This window comes from Polyodon spathula, chromosome 2 (assembly GCF_017654505.1).
Source record: "Polyodon spathula isolate WHYD16114869_AA chromosome 2, ASM1765450v1, whole genome shotgun sequence".
NCBI lineage: Eukaryota > Metazoa > Chordata > Actinopteri > Acipenseriformes > Polyodontidae > Polyodon > Polyodon spathula.
This window is the reverse complement of record NC_054535.1, coordinates 104472479-104494687: the sequence shown is the minus strand read 5'-3', so window position 1 is coordinate 104494687 and position 22209 is coordinate 104472479. Positions and strand designations below refer to the sequence as shown.

Below are 22209 nucleotides of genomic sequence, written 5' to 3'. Positions count from 1 at the left end.
TAATCAGGAGCAGCTGCAAAATATTAAAAGGGAGTTTTATGACATTGCTGGATTTCCCAGAGTAATGGGAGCTATCAATTGCACACACGTTGCACTCAAATCCCTGCAGCACCATGCATATATTGTACATATGTGAACAGGAAGGGGTTCCATTCACTAAACGTTCAGGTGATTTGTGATGCATCCTAGGACATCTGGAATGTATGTGCAGAATTCCCTGGCTCAGGTCATGACTCTTACATTTTGACACAATCCGCTGTGTTTAACCATTTTCAGTACACAAGATGGCATATTAGTAGGTAAGTATTATAGTTAAGACTACCTAGATAATTCAATATTTGTATTTGTCTTTTTTATACTTGTGGTTATAAATGACATTTATTCATTTGTTTTAACCATTTGTAACCTTACAGAACATTTGTTGTATTGTTACTACCAAGAAATTAGCAATGCAACTGTAGCCTAGATGAACTCTGGATATATACATTTTATGACAACTGACCTCGACTGTAGATTTTACTTGAATTATACAAATAAAAACCAAAGAGTAAGAAAATGGTATAGCCACCTGGCTATTGCTCGCAGGTGGCAGAGCTGCCTCTCTGTACGCTAAGAGTTTCCATAACATTCTGCTTCCATTCATTTTTCTTGATATTGTCAACATGCATTTTGATTAACGAGTTCTCCTTATCTAGTCAATGAGACAGGAACTGATGTACATGGCCTGCGACAATTACATGTTTTAATGAGAAATGTGTAACGACCTCATCGACTCAATTTCAAAGTATTAACAGATTCATTTTATTAACAAATTTAGTTTAAAAATGACTTGCATTTGGTCTTGCAAAAAACATTACCTGCAACTGAAACAAAAAGCCCACATGAAGACTAGATAAACAGCCAACAACCTCTATAAACAACAACAGACAACTGAAACACAATACTAATGAAAGCATGTCTTACGAATGTATCGAATGTTGTTTATCACATTAAAAGCTGGCAGCAGAATATATTGATTTTAAGTATTTTCATTACTGTATGAAAAGAATCACAACCATTTTGACCTTTAAATCAACATTTTCATTTAAATGCATTCCCTTTTGTTGAAGTCATGTCATATATGTCTACCATAAAACAGCTCTATTCTTAGGCAAGACATGCTTGTTTTCTAAGAGTGACAGCTACACTACCGTGTAAGATGAACTTGTGACCCCCATTTTTTTGATGCAGAGGTTGAAACGCTTTACATACTAAATGTGAATGAAGACAGCTTCAGAGAAAAACTCCCACTGTATGCAACCCTCCAACTGCCTGAATCTGTCAGCTCATATCATATCACCAGGTGTCCAGATAGGAGACTCAATGCAGCCAGCTCTAGATTTACTCTCAAATGGAATGCATACCTGTCAGCTTTTGAAAACACAAACTCGGGAGTGAGGGGGTGGTGGTGCAATCCGTGATTTTTACTGTTTCCTCTGTAGTGCGGAGGTGGTGAGGGAGCAGGTGCGTGGATAGGTATGTGAACTTGCCTTATGCACTGAATGCATGCCTGTCACAGGGCTTCCCTGGGTCCTAAACCCTGCTATGTACAGACTGGAATTGCAGTAACCACACACCGGCCATGACTTTTGCAGACATAATAATCTTTATATAGCGCCTTTCATAGTGGACCACCATCCAAAAGCACATTACAAGATATGAGACTTGGGTGTGTGAACTATGCATCAGCTGCAGAGTCAATTGCAATAATATCTCACCTGAAAGACAGAGCACAAGGAGGTTAAGTGACTTGCTCAGGGTCACACAGAGAGTCAGTAGCTGAGCTAGGATTTGAACTGGGGACTTCCTGATTACAAGCCTGTTTCTTTAACCACTGTACCACACAGTACTGACATAAGGGGGTTTAGCAGTAGAGTTTTGAGCAAAATACCAGAGAAAATCTGTCCCAGGAGATCTGAGAGAAGGGTCCAAAATATGAGAGACTCCCAGTGAAAACGGGAGAGTTGACAGGTCTGGGAATAAAAAAAAAATATATTTTTTTTAAAGATGGAATTGCCAATTATTACACCATGTAACAAATTATTTTTTTTTGGTTCCTGGGTAGTAAGTGTTATTTCCTAATTGCTTATGCCTCAAAAGTATAGAAAATGGCTATTATTCCCCACAAACTTTGCTTTTGTGACCAGGACAGTGATATTTTGAAATTTACCTATTTTCCAGAACATCCCAGATAGATTCAGTGCTGAGTAAACTTGGAGTAACTTCTAGAACTTTCTAGAACTTTCCAGTAATATAAATAGTAGTATAAATACAGGGGCCTTAAGCCCACCAGTTCAGTTTAGTTCCAGCTGCCTAAGTGGATACATATCTGCATTTTTCTGAGATGGCATCAAGAGGCTGAAATGGTAGCATTCCTGATGGGTCTCCAAGGCAGTTTTAACAAGTTTCCCTGCTATCTTTGCCTTTGGGACAGCAGGGACACCAAGGCGCACTACCACAGGCGGGACTGGCCACAGCGGACCTACGGCACGATGGGCTGTAGGATGTCCCTCAAAGTCCATATCCTTGATGCTCATCTTGATAAATTCAAGGAGAACATGGGAGCGTACTCAGAGGAGCAAGGCGAGCTCTTCCACCTGGATATACTGGACTTTGAACGCCGCTACCAAGGACAGTATAACGAGAACATGATGGGAGACTACATTTGGGGGCTGATTAAGCTGACAAAAAATGTCATGTCGGCAACAGCTTTTTTAAAACAATAAGCACAAGTGAGTTCCAATACTCTTAAAACAATGATTGATTAAGCAAACATGGAAAGTTTACAGCTTTTCACAAGTTTTGATGATATTAATTTCCCTTCCAAGTTGAAGGAAGTGTAAAATGTAACTGTGGAAGGGGTGTGGGTAATTCACTGACTAGGAGACAAACAGGTGTAATTGAAAACACCGCCCAGGTGCCCAGTTTTATTTGCGAACAGTTCTTGCTTTTTCCCGCAGAGGGCACTGTTGACCGTGGGCTGCCTATCAACGATGATAGACAGCACCACGGAAATACCACAGCTGGTACGCGAACAGCAAGTGCACTCGCAGGTGCTCAAAGAAATAATAATAAAAACAGAAGGCGAAAAGAACAATGGAAAATAAAACAGTAATAAAACTACAAATAAAAGGTGCTGCACTCGGCAGCGTTATCCCGGTCGCCGCTACCCGCACGACCCGGATCACCATCCTACTCTGTAGGCTAACTAGCCTGCTCTTTTACAATATGCCGGGGTCTGCCCAAGGGTTCCCCGCTCTCTCTGTCTCGCTGTGAAACTCTCTTTGTTTCGCCTGATTCCCGGTCCTGGATCAGAGCTTCCGCACTCTCGGCGCGTCTAAGTGGGCAGAGCTGAGGAAACAACAGAGCGTTAATTTATAGGGCTAACAATCTCCCAAGACTTGCCTCTCAGCCATTCAGAGAGGGCAAAAGTCCACACACCCACTTTCCCACCTCCCTGTGTCACTGCCATGACTCACAGGCGGTTGTTGGATGACTGCCGCCCTCTTCCTGCAGCCCGTGAACACGCCAGCAGAGTCAGCACAGATCTCTCCCTGTTACAGTAACACATCTAATTAAAAATGAGTTTATAATACAAACACAAATTGATACAATGGTGTAGGAATTACAGACGGAATCCAGGCCTGGTTCTGTTCATATGATTTAATCGAATCAGAAAATACGGTTGTGATTCAGGTTACAAATCCTTCACATTTTAAGTAAGAAGCTCTGCCACTAAGCCTAATACATTGTCTACCTGGCTAAGCCAATAGAAACCACTATAGAGTATCTCAACTATACTCATATGGCAATAATATATGTGTACAGTCCTACTGTTATACACCACATGCACTGAAAGTATGCATTCATTATGCTGTTATTTTGATTTGAACAGTTGCCTGGATACCTGAACTCATCATAACTCCACAGGAGTAGATTTGGGACAGATATCCACAGTCATACATACTTGAGCTGTCTGCAGGGGCATTGCTTCAAATATAATGCAGTAAAACAAACAAAACAAACAAAAAGAAAAAAGGAATTCCCCTAACTTCAACTACCACTTTACACTTGATTGCGGCACAGGACTTACATAACATACCACATAATCTGTTGTGTAACATAATCGCATTCCATCAATTTAAAAATGAATACATACATTCTGGCAAGTGAGAAAACCTGCATATATTGCTACTTTTACTGCAAATTCAGAGTAAAATTTAGGCAAAATAATTAGCAAAAGCCGAACATTGCAGCTCCCAGATTTGTAATTGTGCCCGCCTGTCAGTGCTGTTGACTAATGTGCTTGGGGTTAGGAGCTGGGTTTCTGAAGACAGCTCCACTGGCAGAGTGGAATAGTCACCCCCATTACTGATGCTACAATATGCCTATGCACTTCTTAAACCTCTTCAGTTTGGGAGGCTTGAAAAGAATGCAAACATAAAAGCTATATACAAAAAGTCAATTTCTCCTAATATCATCACAACTGCATAGAGGAAACTAGCTTTTTTTAAATCTCTCCATGTGGTTAGCGAGTTTTATTAATGTACATTAGGAATGGGATATGTATAGCTTTTTTAAAGTTAAGTATTAGTAAATCTCTACTGCACATCTCAATACCGAAAAAATAAATAACAAAAAGATCTTTTCAACAGAATGTTACTGGCAAATGAGATTCCTGGCATTTTCCATTAGTCAACAAACCACCCACTGGAAATGGCAAGCAGGGAAAGTGTGCCTCATTACAGTTAGCACTATATAACGAATAAAAATGTATTAATAAAAAGAAAAAAAAGACCACAGTAGCAAGTTTCCAACTTTCTGGTAAATTTAAAAAATATATTGATGGCCACCTTAAGAGCTACATTAGAACAAATCATTTTATTCATCAAAGGTTTCTTTATAAACATAACAGGACAACTACTGTATCTAGGTGCTGTAAAACTACCAGGCACACGATCGCAGATACATTCAAGAATCCTCCCTAAACCCTTTAATTCTCATTTGATTTCACCTGTCAGGAAAGATCTCAGATGTTCCGAAAGCCTGAAGGTGCCAAAACTTTAGTGTGTAAAACAGCATTAAACAGTGTGAAGTTTACCAAGTCAACCTTCAAGTGCAGTGCAGAAAACAGGACCAGAGGACACAGACTGAAATGAAGTGGAGACAGACTTAGGACAGAGGTGAAGAAAATGGATGACCTAATTATGTTGTTGATGCATACCATTGGGATTTATAAACAGCTGACTTGAAATTTTAAGGCCAACCAGTTACTAGGAACTGATGGGCCAAATGGCCTCCTCTCATTTGTACATTTTCTTATGTTCTTATCTTACCCTTTTTTTTTCATTTTTTCTAATATTTTTTCCAACCACTAGTAATGATTTTATTGAAAGGATGACATGGTGTAAAACATAGCACTGAACCCCCACTCCCTACCACTGCCTCTTTAATTGAACTGCTACTCTGTATACTGCTAAGCACCACTGGTTTTCACTGCAGAAAAAAAATTAAACTGAAAGAATTATAAATCATTACTCCATTACAGACACTAAAGACATGCCTGCTTGAGGGGAACTAAATAAGTAACTACATTATACAAGTAATTCAGTTCTAACTGTTTTTTTTTTTTTGTTTGTTTTTTTTTTTTTTACACTGGTTATTCTTGTGAATTGTGTGACAGAATGACATTACACTTTTAAGGTAACCCGTGTTGTCCGTGCCACAGATTTTTAAAAAAAATATTCTCCAATGTAAGTAAATCAAAGAGGGAATAACTTTTTTTTCAAATTTTGTTTGGGTAGGGAGAAAGAGAATTTTTCTCCAGTTAATGTTCCCTCCTTCTACATTGCTGCTGCTCTGAAACGAGTGGGCACACAACCAGCACTGTTGCACAAGGAAGCATGATCTTGATATGCTGTGATCTTTAAACGCTAGCCAGTGCTCCTGAATACATTTTGAGAAATGCAAGACTGTGGCAAAGTGCCCCACCCCTGTGTGTATTTTGTGTTGTGTGTTAATGTTGGTGTATAGTTATTGGTAAACGGGTCAGTGTAACTCGAGTGTTTAAAATGTATATTTGTATTTAGGCATGAGGATTGCACAGCACTTCACGTGCAAGTAAAATGTAATAGTATGTGAGCACGGGGAATTGCACTTTATTAATTCACATGCAGTTGTACCGAGACTCCAATTGAATGATTAGCAATCGAGTCTCGGTACAGCTGCATAAAAGCAGCATGTTTTCACTCACTTGGGGTTGTGTGTTCGGTGAGTGGAGAACGGGATTGGAGACAGCGCTTATAATAATAATAATAATAATAATAATAATAATAATAATAATAATAATAGTTAATAGTTAAAATATCAGCTCGCCGTGTTTGTCTGTGTAGTCCATTTTGTTTGTCTCTTTAATTTGGCGAAAGTGCCGTGTCCTGTGTTTTTATTTGTTACAACCTTTATATTTACTGTTCTGTTCATTCATTAAATGCTGAGCAAAACCAATGTGGTTGTGTTTGTGAAAAGCAATCAAGTCTAAAATCTGTTTGCTAATTTGGGCGCTTCCAGAAGTCACCAGGAAGGTAGCTAAAGATTACAAATGCAGAAATAATGGTTGTATTTGATCCTTCCATGTTTATTTAGTACAGTATAGTAGCTTGTATAGTAGGTACATTAACTGCAAGTTACATAGTAGTTACCATGTGCTGGCATTTATTAAATGCTATGTAATATACAATCTTTAAACAAGTTATTAATTGTGTTATTAACAGTTATAGATTATGGTTAGAAATAGTAACACTTAATAGCCTTTACAGTACTAATTATTCCAGAAAGAGTGACGTTAAAAACGTATTATAGAGACTATAAGAAGTGTTTTAGGAAGAATATACAGTGTTGACTAAAAAATGATGATATAAATAATGATAGTGTACCTTTTGTTGTATCAACATGTTATAAGAATGTTATAATTTATATATAAATATTAATATATAAAATTAATATTTATACATAGCCAATTATAATGTTCCCTAAACTAAAGTGTTACAGTTCTTTTCAACATCAAACTGCTGTTAAATAATTCAAAAGTGGGAGTTAAGGTATTCAGTATGTTGGCAAGGTAATCATTGGGTTATCATAATGTTGCACAAAATGAATTCCGCTTTCAAAGATTTGATGTGTTTTTACAACACTTGGAAAACAGAGGGGAGGCATATTTATCAAATTGACTTTTTATTAATTGTCTTTTATAGTCTACATTTTTTTTACTGATTTTTGTTGCTTTATTGTATTTTTTGTATTTATTTGTACAAAATGTATTTATTTTTTTATTGTATTTACTCATATCTGCCTTTTGATTCTAATCTTTGATGTTCTGCGTATGTTAAAGAGCTTTGCAGCAACTTGTTGCGAAAGGCGCTATACTAAATATAGCTTTGAGTGATTGATTGATTGATCTACCCAACACCCACCAGTCTTTTAGCAGTCACATGTTTCCGTAACATCTCAATAGTAGCCATTAGAATAACAACTGTACAGCAAAGCATGGGTGATTAATCAAGGCTGCATTGAAATGGGTTCTGTCAATGATCTAAAAATTACAATTCCCAATGCAAGCACTGTGGAGCTTCTTCATAAAAATCTGCAGAAACTTTGGAAAATGGATAAGTGCTGTTGGTGAACACCCAGCAATAATTACATTTTCATTTATCCTAAGAGCTCAGTATCACCTATTTTTACAGACCATGTGACCAACATCAGTCTATAACAGTTTAAAATCAAACTAGACTTTATTTATAAAAAATAAATAAAACATTGAAGTTATTGGTTTTTGAATAGGCCCCAGTAACTCACTACCCCTAAAATAAACATAATTCACAGAAAGTGTAGTATCATCTAAAATACAATGTCTTTGACAAACGACTAGAAGTCTTGCTCAAGGTCTTCAATTATTTACAGAATGCAAAGCATCACATAGTTGTACAAAGGTAAAAATGAGGGACCTGCCACCATATTTTATTTTCCATATAACATACATAGCAACCCGGACATCTGGGGGCTCAGAAGACCCGCTGCTGTGGGTGTTATGTGTTGTACGCATTTATTGTTAAGCTGGTATGCATGCGAGTGTGTCTGCACAGCCGGGAGTGAATGGGGTTAGTTAGAATGCATGGCTGAGGAGGATTCTGTGTGTGTGCGGGTTGGTGGTGCGCGTGTGAGTGGTGGACGTTTGGTTTTAAAAAAGTGTGTGTGACAGTTACAGTTCAGTTTGGTGGTGAATAAATAAAAGAAGACTAAAACAACACTCACCTTGTCAGCGATTTTATTGCTGCTTCTATAAAGAAAAGGGATGGCCCTGCATTGGTGTGAGAGGTGGGATATGGCGATAAAGATGGAACTGATAGAGTTGGAGCTGAAGAAGGAAACTGCACACCAGGAGGTATGGGAGTCTCCTTCAGTTACACAGAGCCAAGATGACAGCACGGCATTGCTGGAGGCAGCCATTGACTGGGCTTTAGACAACAAGAAGGAGCCAGAAGTGAACCAGAATATAAAAAGAGGGTAAGGTTACACACCAACATTGAAATATGATGGGAAGCTAAGCTGGAAAGCATTTATATTACAGTTTGAAGCTATGGCAAACAGCCATAGATTAAATGAATGGGAGAAGGCATCACATCTATTTGACTGCACAACTGACCAGGTACTTAAAAACCTGCAATCTGACATAACAGAGATAAGCCACAATTATGCATTGCTTGTATCTGCATTGGCCATGGATGTTGGGGGAGGCAGTTTAGATCAGCTCTGTAATGAGCGCTGTGTCATGCACAGCAGGGACAAGGATGGAAGTGCTTATGCTGCGCCAACTCAGATAAATGTGACAGCCCCAATCGCAGTGCCAACCCAGATTGAGATGCCCGCCCCAATTAGTGTGCCAAACCGGATTGAGTCACCTGACCTGAGTTCAAATGACGCAGCACAGTCAAAGCAGATCCTTACAATGGAACTACTAACTGGGAAGCATATTTAATACAATTTAAAATTACTGCTCTGATTAATCAATGGAGTCCCAGCTGGCGGCTGCATTAGAAGGGGAAGCCACGCAGGCGCTGTTGGATCTCAGCACAGCAGATATAAAGGACTATGAAGCCTTGCTCACAGCCCTGGACTTCCCGTTCGGTAGGAGTGAACCTGCTGTAGGGTTTAGACAGCAGCTGGCTGTAAGGACACGAAAGACCAGAAGAGAGGCTAGGCGTCCTTGCCACAGACGTGCTGTACCTTACCCGCAGAGGGTACCCGAACAAACCACCTACAGTGCATCAGGACAAGTCGAATTTGTGCTTAATGAAGACTACCCAGCTGGTCCTGCTTGCCAGCAGACTGCATACATCCCAATTGGAAGACTTCCCAGTAGAGCTATAATGGCTGGGTCGTTTTGCGCATACCTACGCTGTGGATGCACAACGGTATTGCCTATCAGATCTAGATCTACTACCACACAGCCCCCCCCCCCCCCCCCCCCCCCCCCCCCCCCCCCCCCTCCAAGTATCGTGTCTGGCACCCCCGCCACTACTGAAAAATACAAACCCTCTTGTGCAACAAGCCACCCTACTGCCACAACCAGCTAACCCAGGCCAAAGCTTGCCACCTGTCACCGCACCCCAACTAAACCCGTACCATTACCTCAGCACAGCGCCCCCATCCCAACAATACTCTGCAACTGCCGGGACACAAGATGGGGCCTGCATAGATGAGATAGCGTGGACCCCTTGCTCCGTCCCTCAGAAATACAGTAACAGTTTAAAAAGAGGGATGCTGTGAGGTACTGGCCTGTGCCCATTGACCCCCAACAGCTATGAGGATTCCTGGGCCTGACTTCCTATTATAGACGATTTGTCCCCAGGTTCGCCACCACAGTGGCCATGCTGCACAGCCTGCTAAAGAAAGAGGAACCGTTCGTCTGGACCGAGGACAGGCAACGCGCTTTTGATGACCTGAAATCAGCCTTGAACCAATCCCATCCCGATACCCCCAGATCCTGCTGCTCCCTTCCTCCTGGACACAGATGCCAGCAATGATAGTATTGGAGCAGTGCTCTTCCAGGTCTGCCCACATGGGGAGCAGGTCATTGCCTACTACAACCGACCGCTGAACAAATCCGAGCGCTAGTACTTCGTCACCGTAAGGAGCTCTTGGCAGTCATTGAAGCCACCCTCCACTTCCACCACTACCTCTGCAGCCTCTGACCACGCAGCACTCCAGTGGCTGATGTCCTTTCAGGAGCTGGAGGGATAAGTGCAGGTGTTTGGCTATGTCATCCAGCACTGCGCCGGGGAGAAACATGCAAATGCCGACACCTTGTCCAGAAGGCCCTGCGAGGCCGATTATTGCGGCCATTATGCAAGGCAAGAGCAGAGAGAACAGGCACTTGGCACTGGGAGAAGGGACTGGACAGGGGACAAGGGGAACCAAGAGCCGACCTGCTGCAGCGAGCTGGCCCCGGTCAACAAAGGGGATGAGAGCCTGGAGCCGATTCTCCACTGGCAAGAGCGGCAGCGGCAACCCGCCTGGGCAGATGTCGCTCCCCTCTCCACCAACACTAAGGGCCTATTGTCGCAATGGGTCAACCTGGCCATCTACCTGGCCGTCATGCAGCACCATTGGGTATAGCGAGCAACAGGTGAAGCAGTGTGGCAGGTGTTGGTGCTAGCTGCCCACCATAGTGCCCCCAAACCTTGGCGACCCAACTCGCACTGACTACCTCTGCTCACCAACGGGACTGGGACCAACACCTGCCCTTGGCGCTCATGGCCTGTCGATCCACGGTCCAGGAGTCCACCACCTGCACCCCGGCCCTACTCATGCTGGAACGAGAGCTCCGGAAACCTGCAAGATGCCCCCGATACACCCCCAGGCCCAGAGTATGCCCGCCGACTGCAAGACCGGATGGAGACGGCTCATGACTTCGCCCGGCACTACTTCCAGGCTGCTGGTGTATGATGCTAGAGGTACTATGAAAAAAATTGTGTGTGACAGTTACAGTTCTGTTTGGTGCAAAATAAATAAAAGATAATACTCACGTTGTCAGTGACTTTATTGCTGGTGCCGTAAAGAAAAGGGACGGCACTACAATACATTAAATTAAAAATGTATTCTGGAGAATAAGCACTTTAGGAAGAAAATATGGTGTTGACTAAAAATAAATGATAATATAAAGTATGTTTATAATTCCTTTTATTGTATCCAAGTGTCTGTTGATCTAACTGGTGTTTTATTTAAATTACATTTCATTACTGAAAACGTTGCTGTCACTAACGACAGGGCTTGGTGATCCAGTTTTTCACGGCCAAGCTTGAGTGCGCCTTATGCATTACTTGTTTAAGTTAACACGGCCAAACGAATACAGTAATTTCTCATCATACCGACATGTTTCTATCCACATGGTGTTTTATTCTGCTTTGCTGTGACCATATGGTTGTTTACCTCAGGTAAAATATGTTTCGAATAATACATATCCTCAAAACATACAGCATACTGGTTCTGTGCAACTCATTTTTCAAACCTTCCGCATCTCATGAGACTTGGCTACGACACAGGAGCAGCTGCCAACTATGTGATATTGCAGGCCTAGCCCCTGGGTGACATTCAGACTAGTTTTTAAGGCAAGACTGAATGAACTGCCAAATGCAGCAGGGTGAGAGCAGATTGAGGGACATATAAGATATTTCCTCAGCTACACACTCCGTGTTTAGCCTTTTATATAAATTCAAATTTGCTGCAATTTAAGACTCTATTATATGAATCAAATAGTATTTCCCACTTTCACAGAATGACTGCCCCGCATGTATTCAAGCTAATCCATTTTTGGTTTTTTTTGTCACTAGTGCTTATTTTTCGGACCAAGAAAGTGCAACAGATAAAGATTTGAACTATAATGCCCTAATGGGACACTTTTATGTCAGAGTGCAAGATTTCAGACAAGGGGATTTAGAACTACGGCACAATTTGATGTTTTTATATTACCTGCCTGTTTATGTGTTGATTTGTGATTTTTCAGTAGAGGCATTATTGCCTGTCAAACTGGTGCAGCCGCTGTAATACAGAGACTCATATAAACCTGAGGATTAGGAAGCCGCCATTTCAACCCGTGCACTGGAGCAGCTTTTATTCAGTATTCATCATGATGCCCAGTTTAATATTGCAGCACCTCTCAAGTGTTTAAGTGCCTGATACCACCTGCTTCAAGAGGCTACACTGGAGCAGATGCTGCTGGTTGTGGACATTTCACTGATCTATATGTCATCTTAACTGTCTGACATTTTAGGTATCTGACAGTCAACATGCTTCATTAAACAGAAAGATTCTAGAGCCTAATAGTGGGCAGCATTTTGCAATCATCAGTATTATTTTTATTTTTCATTTTAATGTAAATCATGATCACAATCCATAACCCGCACTGTTATTTGGGTTTCCTTTGTCTAAGTCTATAATAGGAGGAAAACTTTCTGACTGCAATACATATTGGTTGCTTTTCTGTTACCAGCTTTTTTTTTTTTTTTAGAACTAAGTCAAGTACTGTATTATGTGGGCATGGACTAAATGTTGGTAAACATAGTACAATAGAACGTGTTTGGCTGCTAGTTTTATTTCTTTTTAAAAATATTGTCCAAATTGTACAACTTTTAACCCTATAAATGAATACATTGAATAATCAACTATATTGAGTGGCCAAAGAAGTTAGACAATGCAAGTAAAATCCCCCAGTCTACAATGTATGTAAATGTATTTATTATATCCACTAGACCTACTGTACATAAGGTGTGTGCATTTTTTTGCAACAATCACAAAACGCAAGGGACATGACAGTGGGGGCCCGTGCAAGGGGATTGTTCCTCCATGCGGTGAGTGCATTGATCGATGTGTCCATCAAGACAGTCTCCCGCGAGTTCCAGGAATGGCAACATTTGTAAAAAGACCATCACCGGCACGTAAGTGGGTCCTGACTGTCAAACCTGTGTGTATGTCAAGCATTGTGATAAGCACCTGACATACCACAGTGGTCCTAATCACTGCCCCCTTCAACACTGGACGAGACACCCCTGAACACTGTACCTGGAGCTATGTGGTCCTACCCAATGTGAAGCCCATTCTTTAATATTGTGGAACAAGGTTCAGCTCTTAAGAAAAGAGATTCAATATGGTTAATAAAACAATCAAGTACAACATTGGAACAACAGCCTACTGTAGCCCTTGAACACAAGAGCAGCTGGTTCAGATTATTAAGCCATAACAGTTCATTACAATTCAACTTTTACATACATTATTTTTTACAATACACCCTTATTTACTGATAGTAACATGAACTAAGTGGTTACCTCTTCTAACCACCTACTAAACCCCACAATAATGAATGAATGCAGTTATAGCACAATTAATCGATCTAAACACAGGTGGATCTAAATACTGTTCTGCTGTTCTTCACTAAACAGTACTCTCCCTTGACATATTGCATTTGTGCCGTACATGGTCGGTACATACATGTTCAATTATCTCAGTAGCGGTATTTAGAACCACTGATTTTTAGAGCAATGGATTAGACAGATTTCCGCATTCTTTTGTTGTTTGCGTGTAAACACATCAAATGAGAGAGACAGAGAGAGAGAGAGAGAGAGAGAGAGAGAGAGAGAGAGAGAGAGAGAGAGAGAGAGAGAGAGAGAAAGTGTAATACAATGGACCACCTAAGACTGACAAGCACTGCAATTTCCCTATGGGTTTATGCTATCCAAGGGTGTAGTGTTTATGATTCACATACTTTCTACCCACTCAACTTCAATAATGACCTATTCTGGCTTGCATATCTGCTGTCATATGCATATCTTTTTTTTTTTTAATATAGGCACAAAAGAGTTAGAATGATAATAACCTCCTAAAAACACATCACTTTTTGAACTTTTCAAGGCTCAGCTTTCACTTGTGTTATTTTGTCCTAGATTGGATCAAATTTGGCAACAAAGAAGGTTTCTTCCAAAATCTAGTTTTCGAGATGAGGCTACAGCAGAGATTTCTTAAACAAATCACAGGACACGGCACTTTAGTCAAAACAAAGAGACAAACACGGTGAGCTGAAATAAATTATTTATTTTAACTATTTTATGTTCTCTCCACACCCGTTCTCCACTCACCGAACACACAACCCTGAGTGAAAACATGCTGCTTTTATGCAGAAGGAACCGAGACTTGATTGCTAATCAATCATTCAATTGGAGTCGCGGTACAACTGCACGTGAATTAATAAAGTGCAATTCCCCGTGCTCACATATTACATTTTACCTGCAAGTGAAGTGCTGTGCAATCCTCGTGCCTAAATACAAACATACATTTTAAATCAATCGTATTACACAGACCCATTTATATCCTGTGTATCAATGACTATACACCAACATTAACACACTACATATAACATACAACACAAATAAATAGCTCAGGGGCAGGGCACTTTGCCACAAGGGCATAGATATTATTTATAATAGAGCTGTTTTTGTTTGTTTGTTTGTTTTTTTACTTTGTTTAAGGTTATAGGTTACATTATAGGTTTTCTTTTCACGTATTTAAAATTGTGCAGAATATTGCAGTAAAACCATGGATGTTCTCACATGCTTTACCCTATAAGAGTCTGACAGCTTGGTTACTTCAAAGAGGGAAATATGTAAATAGAAAATATTAGAACATTAGCCCATCACCTTTTTTTCCCAATGATTGCACATGTAACAATGTATAATGACAAAGAGACATACATACATACATATATACAAATGGACAGATTGGAGCCAATTGTTATTGCCAATGTAAACAATAACACCTGTTTCTTTAAATATCTACTTACACCTCAAGAAGAGACCTGAGGTTTTGAAAACAGGTGCTTGTATAACACAGTTCATTATTATTCATTTCTTAGCAGATGTCCTTATCCAGGGTGACTTACTATTGTTACAAGATATCACATTATTTCTACAAACAATTACCCATTTATACAGTTGGGCTTTCACTGTAGCAATCTAGGTGAAGTACCTTGCTCAAGGGTACAGCAGCAGTGTCCTCCACCTGGGATTGAAGCAACAACCGTCCGGTCAAGCCTAGAGCCCTAACCACTATGCCACACTGCTGCCCTAATAAACAATATCAACTCCTCAAATATACTAACACTGTTACCTTGACAAACAGCATAAACACAAATCTCCTCCTTATTCCCAGACTATGACCCTCATAAAATGTATTAAACAAAATAATCTAATTTATCACAATTGGTTCTCTAGATAAATGTAAAATCCTCATTTGTAATAAGGCTGCATTCAGGCAGTGATTTTGATGATGAGCCAAGTGCTCCTATAAGTGCCAGCATCGATGTAACCAGGAAAGAGACTGGAAAAGTAAGACTTGCATCAATGCTCTATACTCGGCTCTGAAAGAGTCCTAAATTATTTGCAGTCTTGTGACCCAAAAACTGAGGGTCAGTATAGGTTCAAAGGCACTATTAATACACTAAATGCATATAACAGAACTGTAATTCTATGAAAGGGTATTGGAGTACTTATCTAAGAAACATCTTTGCTAGCCATAAAAACAAAGAAGTCATCTTCTTCCTCTTCAAGGGGTCTCCCACTAGATTCTGATACAAGATCCAGCTCTTCAGCAGCCTGAAGCATTAGTTGATGGAATCTTCTGGTGTCTCCAGAAAGAAGTGTGATAGAGAGCGCATCATTATTGATTTAAAGTTAGTCCCAAGACGAACTGGTTAGTGCGTGTGCATTTAAAAATAAAAAATAAAATAACAATTATCGAATACGCGTAATTAAATTTTATACAGCTGCAGTTTAATATTTAAACTATTACTGACCATGTATTTTGGAATATTTTGAAATTACAAAATACTCAGGAAATGTATTTTAGATACAAAATACAAAATACTTCTAAATTGGCATTTGCATTGTAAACTACAAAATACAAATGTAGTGAAAATACGTATTTTAATTACACATATTTTCGATACTGCCCAACCATGAGCGCAACAAACGGCTGAAAGTAGCCATGTATAGCACAACTACTTAAGACAATATAACGAGGGCAATAAGACAGCAATTGTGCATTTATTGTAGAACAGCAAAAATCGTCACAGGCCACTGTGTTTAGAGCATATCTTCAGTGTATCTTTAAAGTCTCTAAAGGCAATTGTAACATAAGCCACCTAAGAAGGATTTAAGAGAATTACAAAGGATTGAAAGACCCAAAAGAAAACAATTTAATAACACTGCTGGGAGAGCATTCTATGTAGTTTGACACATCATTTTACATGAGATTTCTGTGATTGCTATTCTAAAATAAAACATAGCATTGCAAATCTTGTCAACATTAAAAAAAAAAAACATTTATGCAGTATAAGAAAAAGGTGTTAGTGGAGACAACCTCCTCTCCAGCTGAACAAAGTATCCTTAACTTTGATCCCTGTGGGCAATTATACAAACCACTGTAAAAGTCTACCTCCTCAGCACAGAATCTGTCACAGAGGCTGAATCCAGCATGGCTGGGGATCAAACCTGAATGGAGTCTTAAAGGCACCCCTGCTAACCACCAATCTATTCAATATTGTCACAGTACATTTTAAGGGGAGTTTAACTCAAGCAGTGAAAAGTGGGATCACAGAAAAGAAAGACAAAAAACGTACATGTCATAAACCAATGAAACCAATCCAGTGAACTTTTATAGAGGTGGGCCTGCAGCTACTTGCAGAAGCATGGTTTGATATACAGTCTGCAAGCTCAGTGGAAGGCATCCTCGCCACACCCCTGACCAAGTCCTAAAGCACTTCATCGTTTCATTTATAAAACTGGGAATGGAACGGTCCAGGACCAAAGTAGCCTCTCCTGCTATTCATATTAAATTACTGGAATATCCAACTAACTCTGTATACAATGCACTGCATAACTGACATTAATAAGCTCTGTAAGGGCAGCAGTGCATCATTATATTAAAAGCCATTTGTGTGCTTTTAAACACTTATATTCTGAGCCATTATAGTGACTAAAATCTGTTAATAATGTGCCTCAGTGTATAAAAAGCTGCAGGTCATATGTGAATTCTACATTATTGGTTTTTGGCCTAAACTTAGAACCCATTTTAGCAGACTATCGGCAACAGTATTTTACTTTTTTTAATTTTATTTGTTTTTAGTTAATTGGACAAACATACTTGGCATAAGAAATTAAACTGCACTGAATATAGCCATTACTCAAAGGTGTGGCTAATTACATTGTGTAACATTTTTTTTTTTTTTTTTTTTGTTCCTGGGTAGTAAGTGTTATTTCCTAATTGCTTATGCCTCAAAAGTATAGAAAATGACTAATATTCCCCACAAACTTTGCTTTTGTGACCAGGACAGTGATATTTCAAAATATCACTATTTCCAATGGGAAAATGGGCAAATTTGTGTCTTTTCGTTCACATAAAGTCAGAAAAAAACAACATATGGATCCAAATTAACATGTATTTATACTAAAGTAATACAAAAATGACTACAAAAGATTTAGAAGTGAGTAGTTTTTCGAGATTTACAATTAAATCTTATTTACTGCTTCATAAATCATCCTTCAACCCACAGAAGCACCTGCAAGAGCATTCTGTGCTTCTTCAGTGTGTTCTGTTCTGCATGAAAGGGCCCTCTCTCTTTTATCTTAAATCAAAGACAGTACAGATACATACATACATATGTATTTGTCTTCACACCCAGTCCTTACCAAGCAATTAATTTACATCCCAAAGGTAGTTGACACATTGTATATAGGAAAGATGACATTATAAGGGCTGTAGTTGTTTTTTTTTTAGTGAAGCACCCTATTGTATGTGATATATTAAATGTACTACGCTTGAAGGCTTCTCTTTAGACATCTAACATGTATTAGATAAAAAAAGAAATCTGAATTCTATATCTGCACATTTTAAAACCTTTTTCACAGGTTGAATTTGGTAAGTGATATGACAGTCATAGAATGACTTTATCTAACTACATATATGAAACATGAAGAGCAACTATATTTAAAAGACTTAAAGAACACAAACAATGCGCTAAAGCAGTTTTTACAGTATGTACATGTGCAGTATGTACACTACACTGTTGTGTGTGCTTCTTCTGTATTTTCTGCAGTATTTACCGGCTATGCATTTTACAGCCCTTCACTACTGCGGTAGAAAACACCATTTGGTATAGTGGAATATTGAAGTAAACTGCCGTTTTCCAAAAGAATCCTATCCTTTTAACATATATTTCTAAATTCTGAATTCCAGTTTTTAAAAACTGTATAATTTTTTTTTTTATATAATTATCAAATTCATCCAAAATCATCTGCTGCTTAATGTTTTAAAGGTTCTTGGGAAATGGTTTACCAAATTTGCATAACATATATCAACAAGTTAGAAATAGAATTTAAAGTTGTATATATATATATATTATATATATATATATATATATATATATATATATATATATATATATATATATAGGCACTGTACTTAACAAAAATTGCCAATGGCAAATATTAATAACAATAACAATAATATACCTTTTAAAGTTTCATTTAGAATAACATCATTGTTTAGTATTGATTTTGTAATGAAAGGGGCTCTGCATTTACCAGGATTATTATCAGTGTGCCTGTGCTTCTAACAAGTACAGGGTGCTTGGAAAAGTCCACGGGCAATCTAGACCTTCTTGACGAAACGTGCCTGGATTGTTGACGCAACAATGAACGTTAAGGTGCCTCGTTAAACTACTTATTAATCCTCGCTGAAGCTATTTTCAAACTGATCGTTTTCCGCTACTTTAAATTACTTGAAAATGAAAGCTTGATATATATATATAGATATATGATATATATATATATATATATATATTATATATATAATATATTATAATCTATATATCTTTCTCTCTTGCGAAACGCTTTCCCAAAGGGTTTCTAAATTTAAAGCACATTAATTACAGGGATTACAAAATAGTAATCCTCATCATGATTTAGTTACTGAGTGTAGCAGAAGTTTTTATTATTTATTTATTTATTTATTTTATTAATAAACTAAGTAGCAGTGAGATGGCATTGGCATCTTTCCTAACCAAACATGCAATTACTTGCGAGATGTTGTCGCAGTGTGTCCTCTATACGCAAGTCGAGTACAGATACTACAATTCAATTATCTTTAATAGTTTACCGATGCTATTTATTGCGCACATTCTTCTATACTGCGCATAATGTGCTGCGGCTGTTGAGAATCTAAATCCAGACTGGATAATTAACACGTGCATCTGAGTGTCCCGCCTTCATTACACTGGAGCTCAGTGACCGCAGCTCTACAAGACGCAATGGGATCACCGAGGGGCTATGCACACCAGACTCTTACTTTCCAGTCGCATTCTTAGTCATGGGGTATCAGACATATAAGCAAATAATAAATCAGGAGGAACCTGGAAACCGTACAAATAGTTCGGTTTTCGGACGAAATTGATGTGAGCATTAATACGCACTCTTCACATACAATATAAATTCCACGCAGTAATATGTCTAGGTTGATAGCACAGTAATTACCATCATGCATCTGTAATCAATTGAAAGAAAGAAACATACTAATCTTGAGGATTTATGTTAAAACAAACATGCCAAAAAAAAAAAAAAAAAAAAAAAAAAAACAGTGCAGTATATATATATATATATATATATATATATATATATATATATATATATATATATATATATATATATATATATAATATATATATATATATATATATACTATTTTACTCACAGTGGCTAAAACCACAAGATTTCCTGAAAATGGGCTTTGTGGTGTCATGTTGGAATTTGGAACTAGATGCATTAGGTATAGTACTTTGCATGCTAGGCAGTTCATATATTAGAAAAGGTACATTTACATTTTTATATATAATTGTTATGGTATCTGTGATTGTAGGCACATGCAAAGTCGACTCCTCCTGACTTCAAAGTGTAACAAAACTGCTCCTTCCCTCTGGGGTTTCATATAATCAATACAAAGGTAAAAGTCACCATTCTGTTTAAATCCATTTAAGGGCAGGATATAATCAAAACGTATTTTATTTTATTTTTTTGTTTGTTTGTTTGTTTATTGTTTTTCTTAAAAGACAACTACCCCCTGGAATTTAGAGCACTCTACATTTAAATCTGAACTGCACTTTACAGATTACCGCAACCAAAATACAAACAAATAAAAAAAGGTACAACAATGCCCGCACCAAATGACAGTGCTGGGTGTAGTGACGGGGTAGGAATGAAATGTAACCCATGACAGTGCTGGGTGTAGTGACGGGTAGGAATGAAATGTAACCCATGACAGTGCTGGGTGTAGTGACGGGGTAGGAATGAAATGTAACCCATGACAGTGCTGGGTGTAGTGACGGGATAGGAATGAAATGTAACCCATGACAGTGCTGGGTGTAGTGACGGGATAGGAATGAAATGTAACCCATGACAGTGCTGGGTGCACTGACGGGATAGGAATGAAATGTAACCCATGACAGTGCTGGGTGTAGTGACGGGATAGGAACGAAATGTAACCCATGACAGTGCTGGGTGTAGTGACGGGATAGGAACGAAATGTAACCCATGACAGTGCTGGGTGTAGTGACGGGATAGGAATGAAATGTAACCCATGACAGTGCTGGGTGTAGTGACGGGATAGGAATGAAATGTAACCCATGACAGTGCTGGGTGTAGTGACGGGATAGGAACGAAATGTAACCCATGACAGTGCTGGGTGTAGTGACGGGATAGGAATGAAATGTAACCCATGACAGTGCTGGGTGTAGTGACGGGATAGGAATGAAATGTAACCCATGACAGTGCTGGGTGTAGTGACGGGATAGGAATGAAATGTAACCCATGACAGTGCTGGGTGCACTGACGGGATAGGAACGAAATGTAACCCATGACAGTGCTGGGTGTAGTGACGGGATAGGAATGAAATGTAACCCATGACAGTGCTGGGTGTAGTGACGGGATAGGAATGAAATGTAACCCATGACAGTGCTGGGTGTAGTGACGGGATAGGAACGAAATGTAACCCATGACAGTGCTGGGTGTAGTGACGGGATAGGAATGAAATGTAACCCATGACAGTGCTGGGTGTAGTGACGGGATAGGAACGAAATGTAACCCATGACAGTGCTGGGTGCACTGACGGGATAGGAATGAAATGTAACCCATGACAGTGCTGGGTGTAGTAACGGGATAGGAATGAAATGTAACCCCGCATTCGAAAGTTGTTCATTGAATAATAAGACAATATCTGAAACGCCACATTCGAATAATAAGAAAAGGTTCTAAACGCACAACCGAGACAAAATAGAAGCTTTATTTTAATGTTCCTCAACATAAACCACACCACACTTTACTATATCTTTAGCATCCTGCTGAAAAAAATATATATATTACTTCAATGTAACCCACTTGCTTCTTACCTTTAGTTAGATGCGGGACAGCGGCGCTTATGCAGAGGATGAGAAAAGCAAATAAAGGTCTCATCCTTTTAAATTTGTGGATTTTGTTTCCCGTCAGCAGAAATGTTCTTCAGCTCCCCTTTGATACCGTGTGTCTGGATAATGAGAACAAAATGAACAATTATCCCGTCAGTTGTTTTCTGTAAGTCCTGTTGGAGAAGGCACCTGCACAAAGCTACAGTTCAGTGTTACTGCTGCCCCTGCACTAGCTTTCCAGTCACTGCAGTGGTGCACTAACTATGCCATAAAGAAGCGAATTCAAGCCAGCCCCTATTAGACAGCGCACTGTATACAAACAGTAAGACTGAACAGCACCGCACGCTACAGACTGTCTCAGTGTTCCAACTGGGGCGCTGTCTTACCGGCAGACAAACCCCTGCTCCTCCCCCTGCACGTGCTGCTGCTGCCAATACAAAGGCATTTTAAATAAGTCTGGGTAGGGCCAGCACTGCCTTACTTCTCCACATTCCACCCCACACACACACATTTTTTTTTTTCAAATCGGCGACATCACCAGCAAACAGAGACAGGGGTGATAGGAGGCTAGGAAGCACACCATTCACCTCCAGTTCATAATACAGAACGCATTGTTT

The 22209-nt window shown here is 39.3% G+C and overlaps 1 protein-coding gene across 3 annotated transcripts in view; it reads right to left on the bottom strand.

Moving 5' to 3' along the window:
• LOC121306240 (EGF-like repeat and discoidin I-like domain-containing protein 3) overlaps positions 1-21965 on the bottom strand; it is a 166565-nt gene extending 144600 nt beyond the window's left edge. For all 3 annotated transcript variants that reach the window (XM_041237981.1, XM_041237988.1, XM_041237996.1), the window contains exon 1: positions 21578-21965. In XM_041237981.1, coding sequence (XP_041093915.1) covers positions 21578-21641 — 64 coding nt within the window. In that variant the 5' untranslated portion in view covers positions 21642-21965. The remainder of the gene's footprint in view (positions 1-21577) is intronic.
• Between the last annotated feature and the right edge of the window lie 244 nt (positions 21966-22209).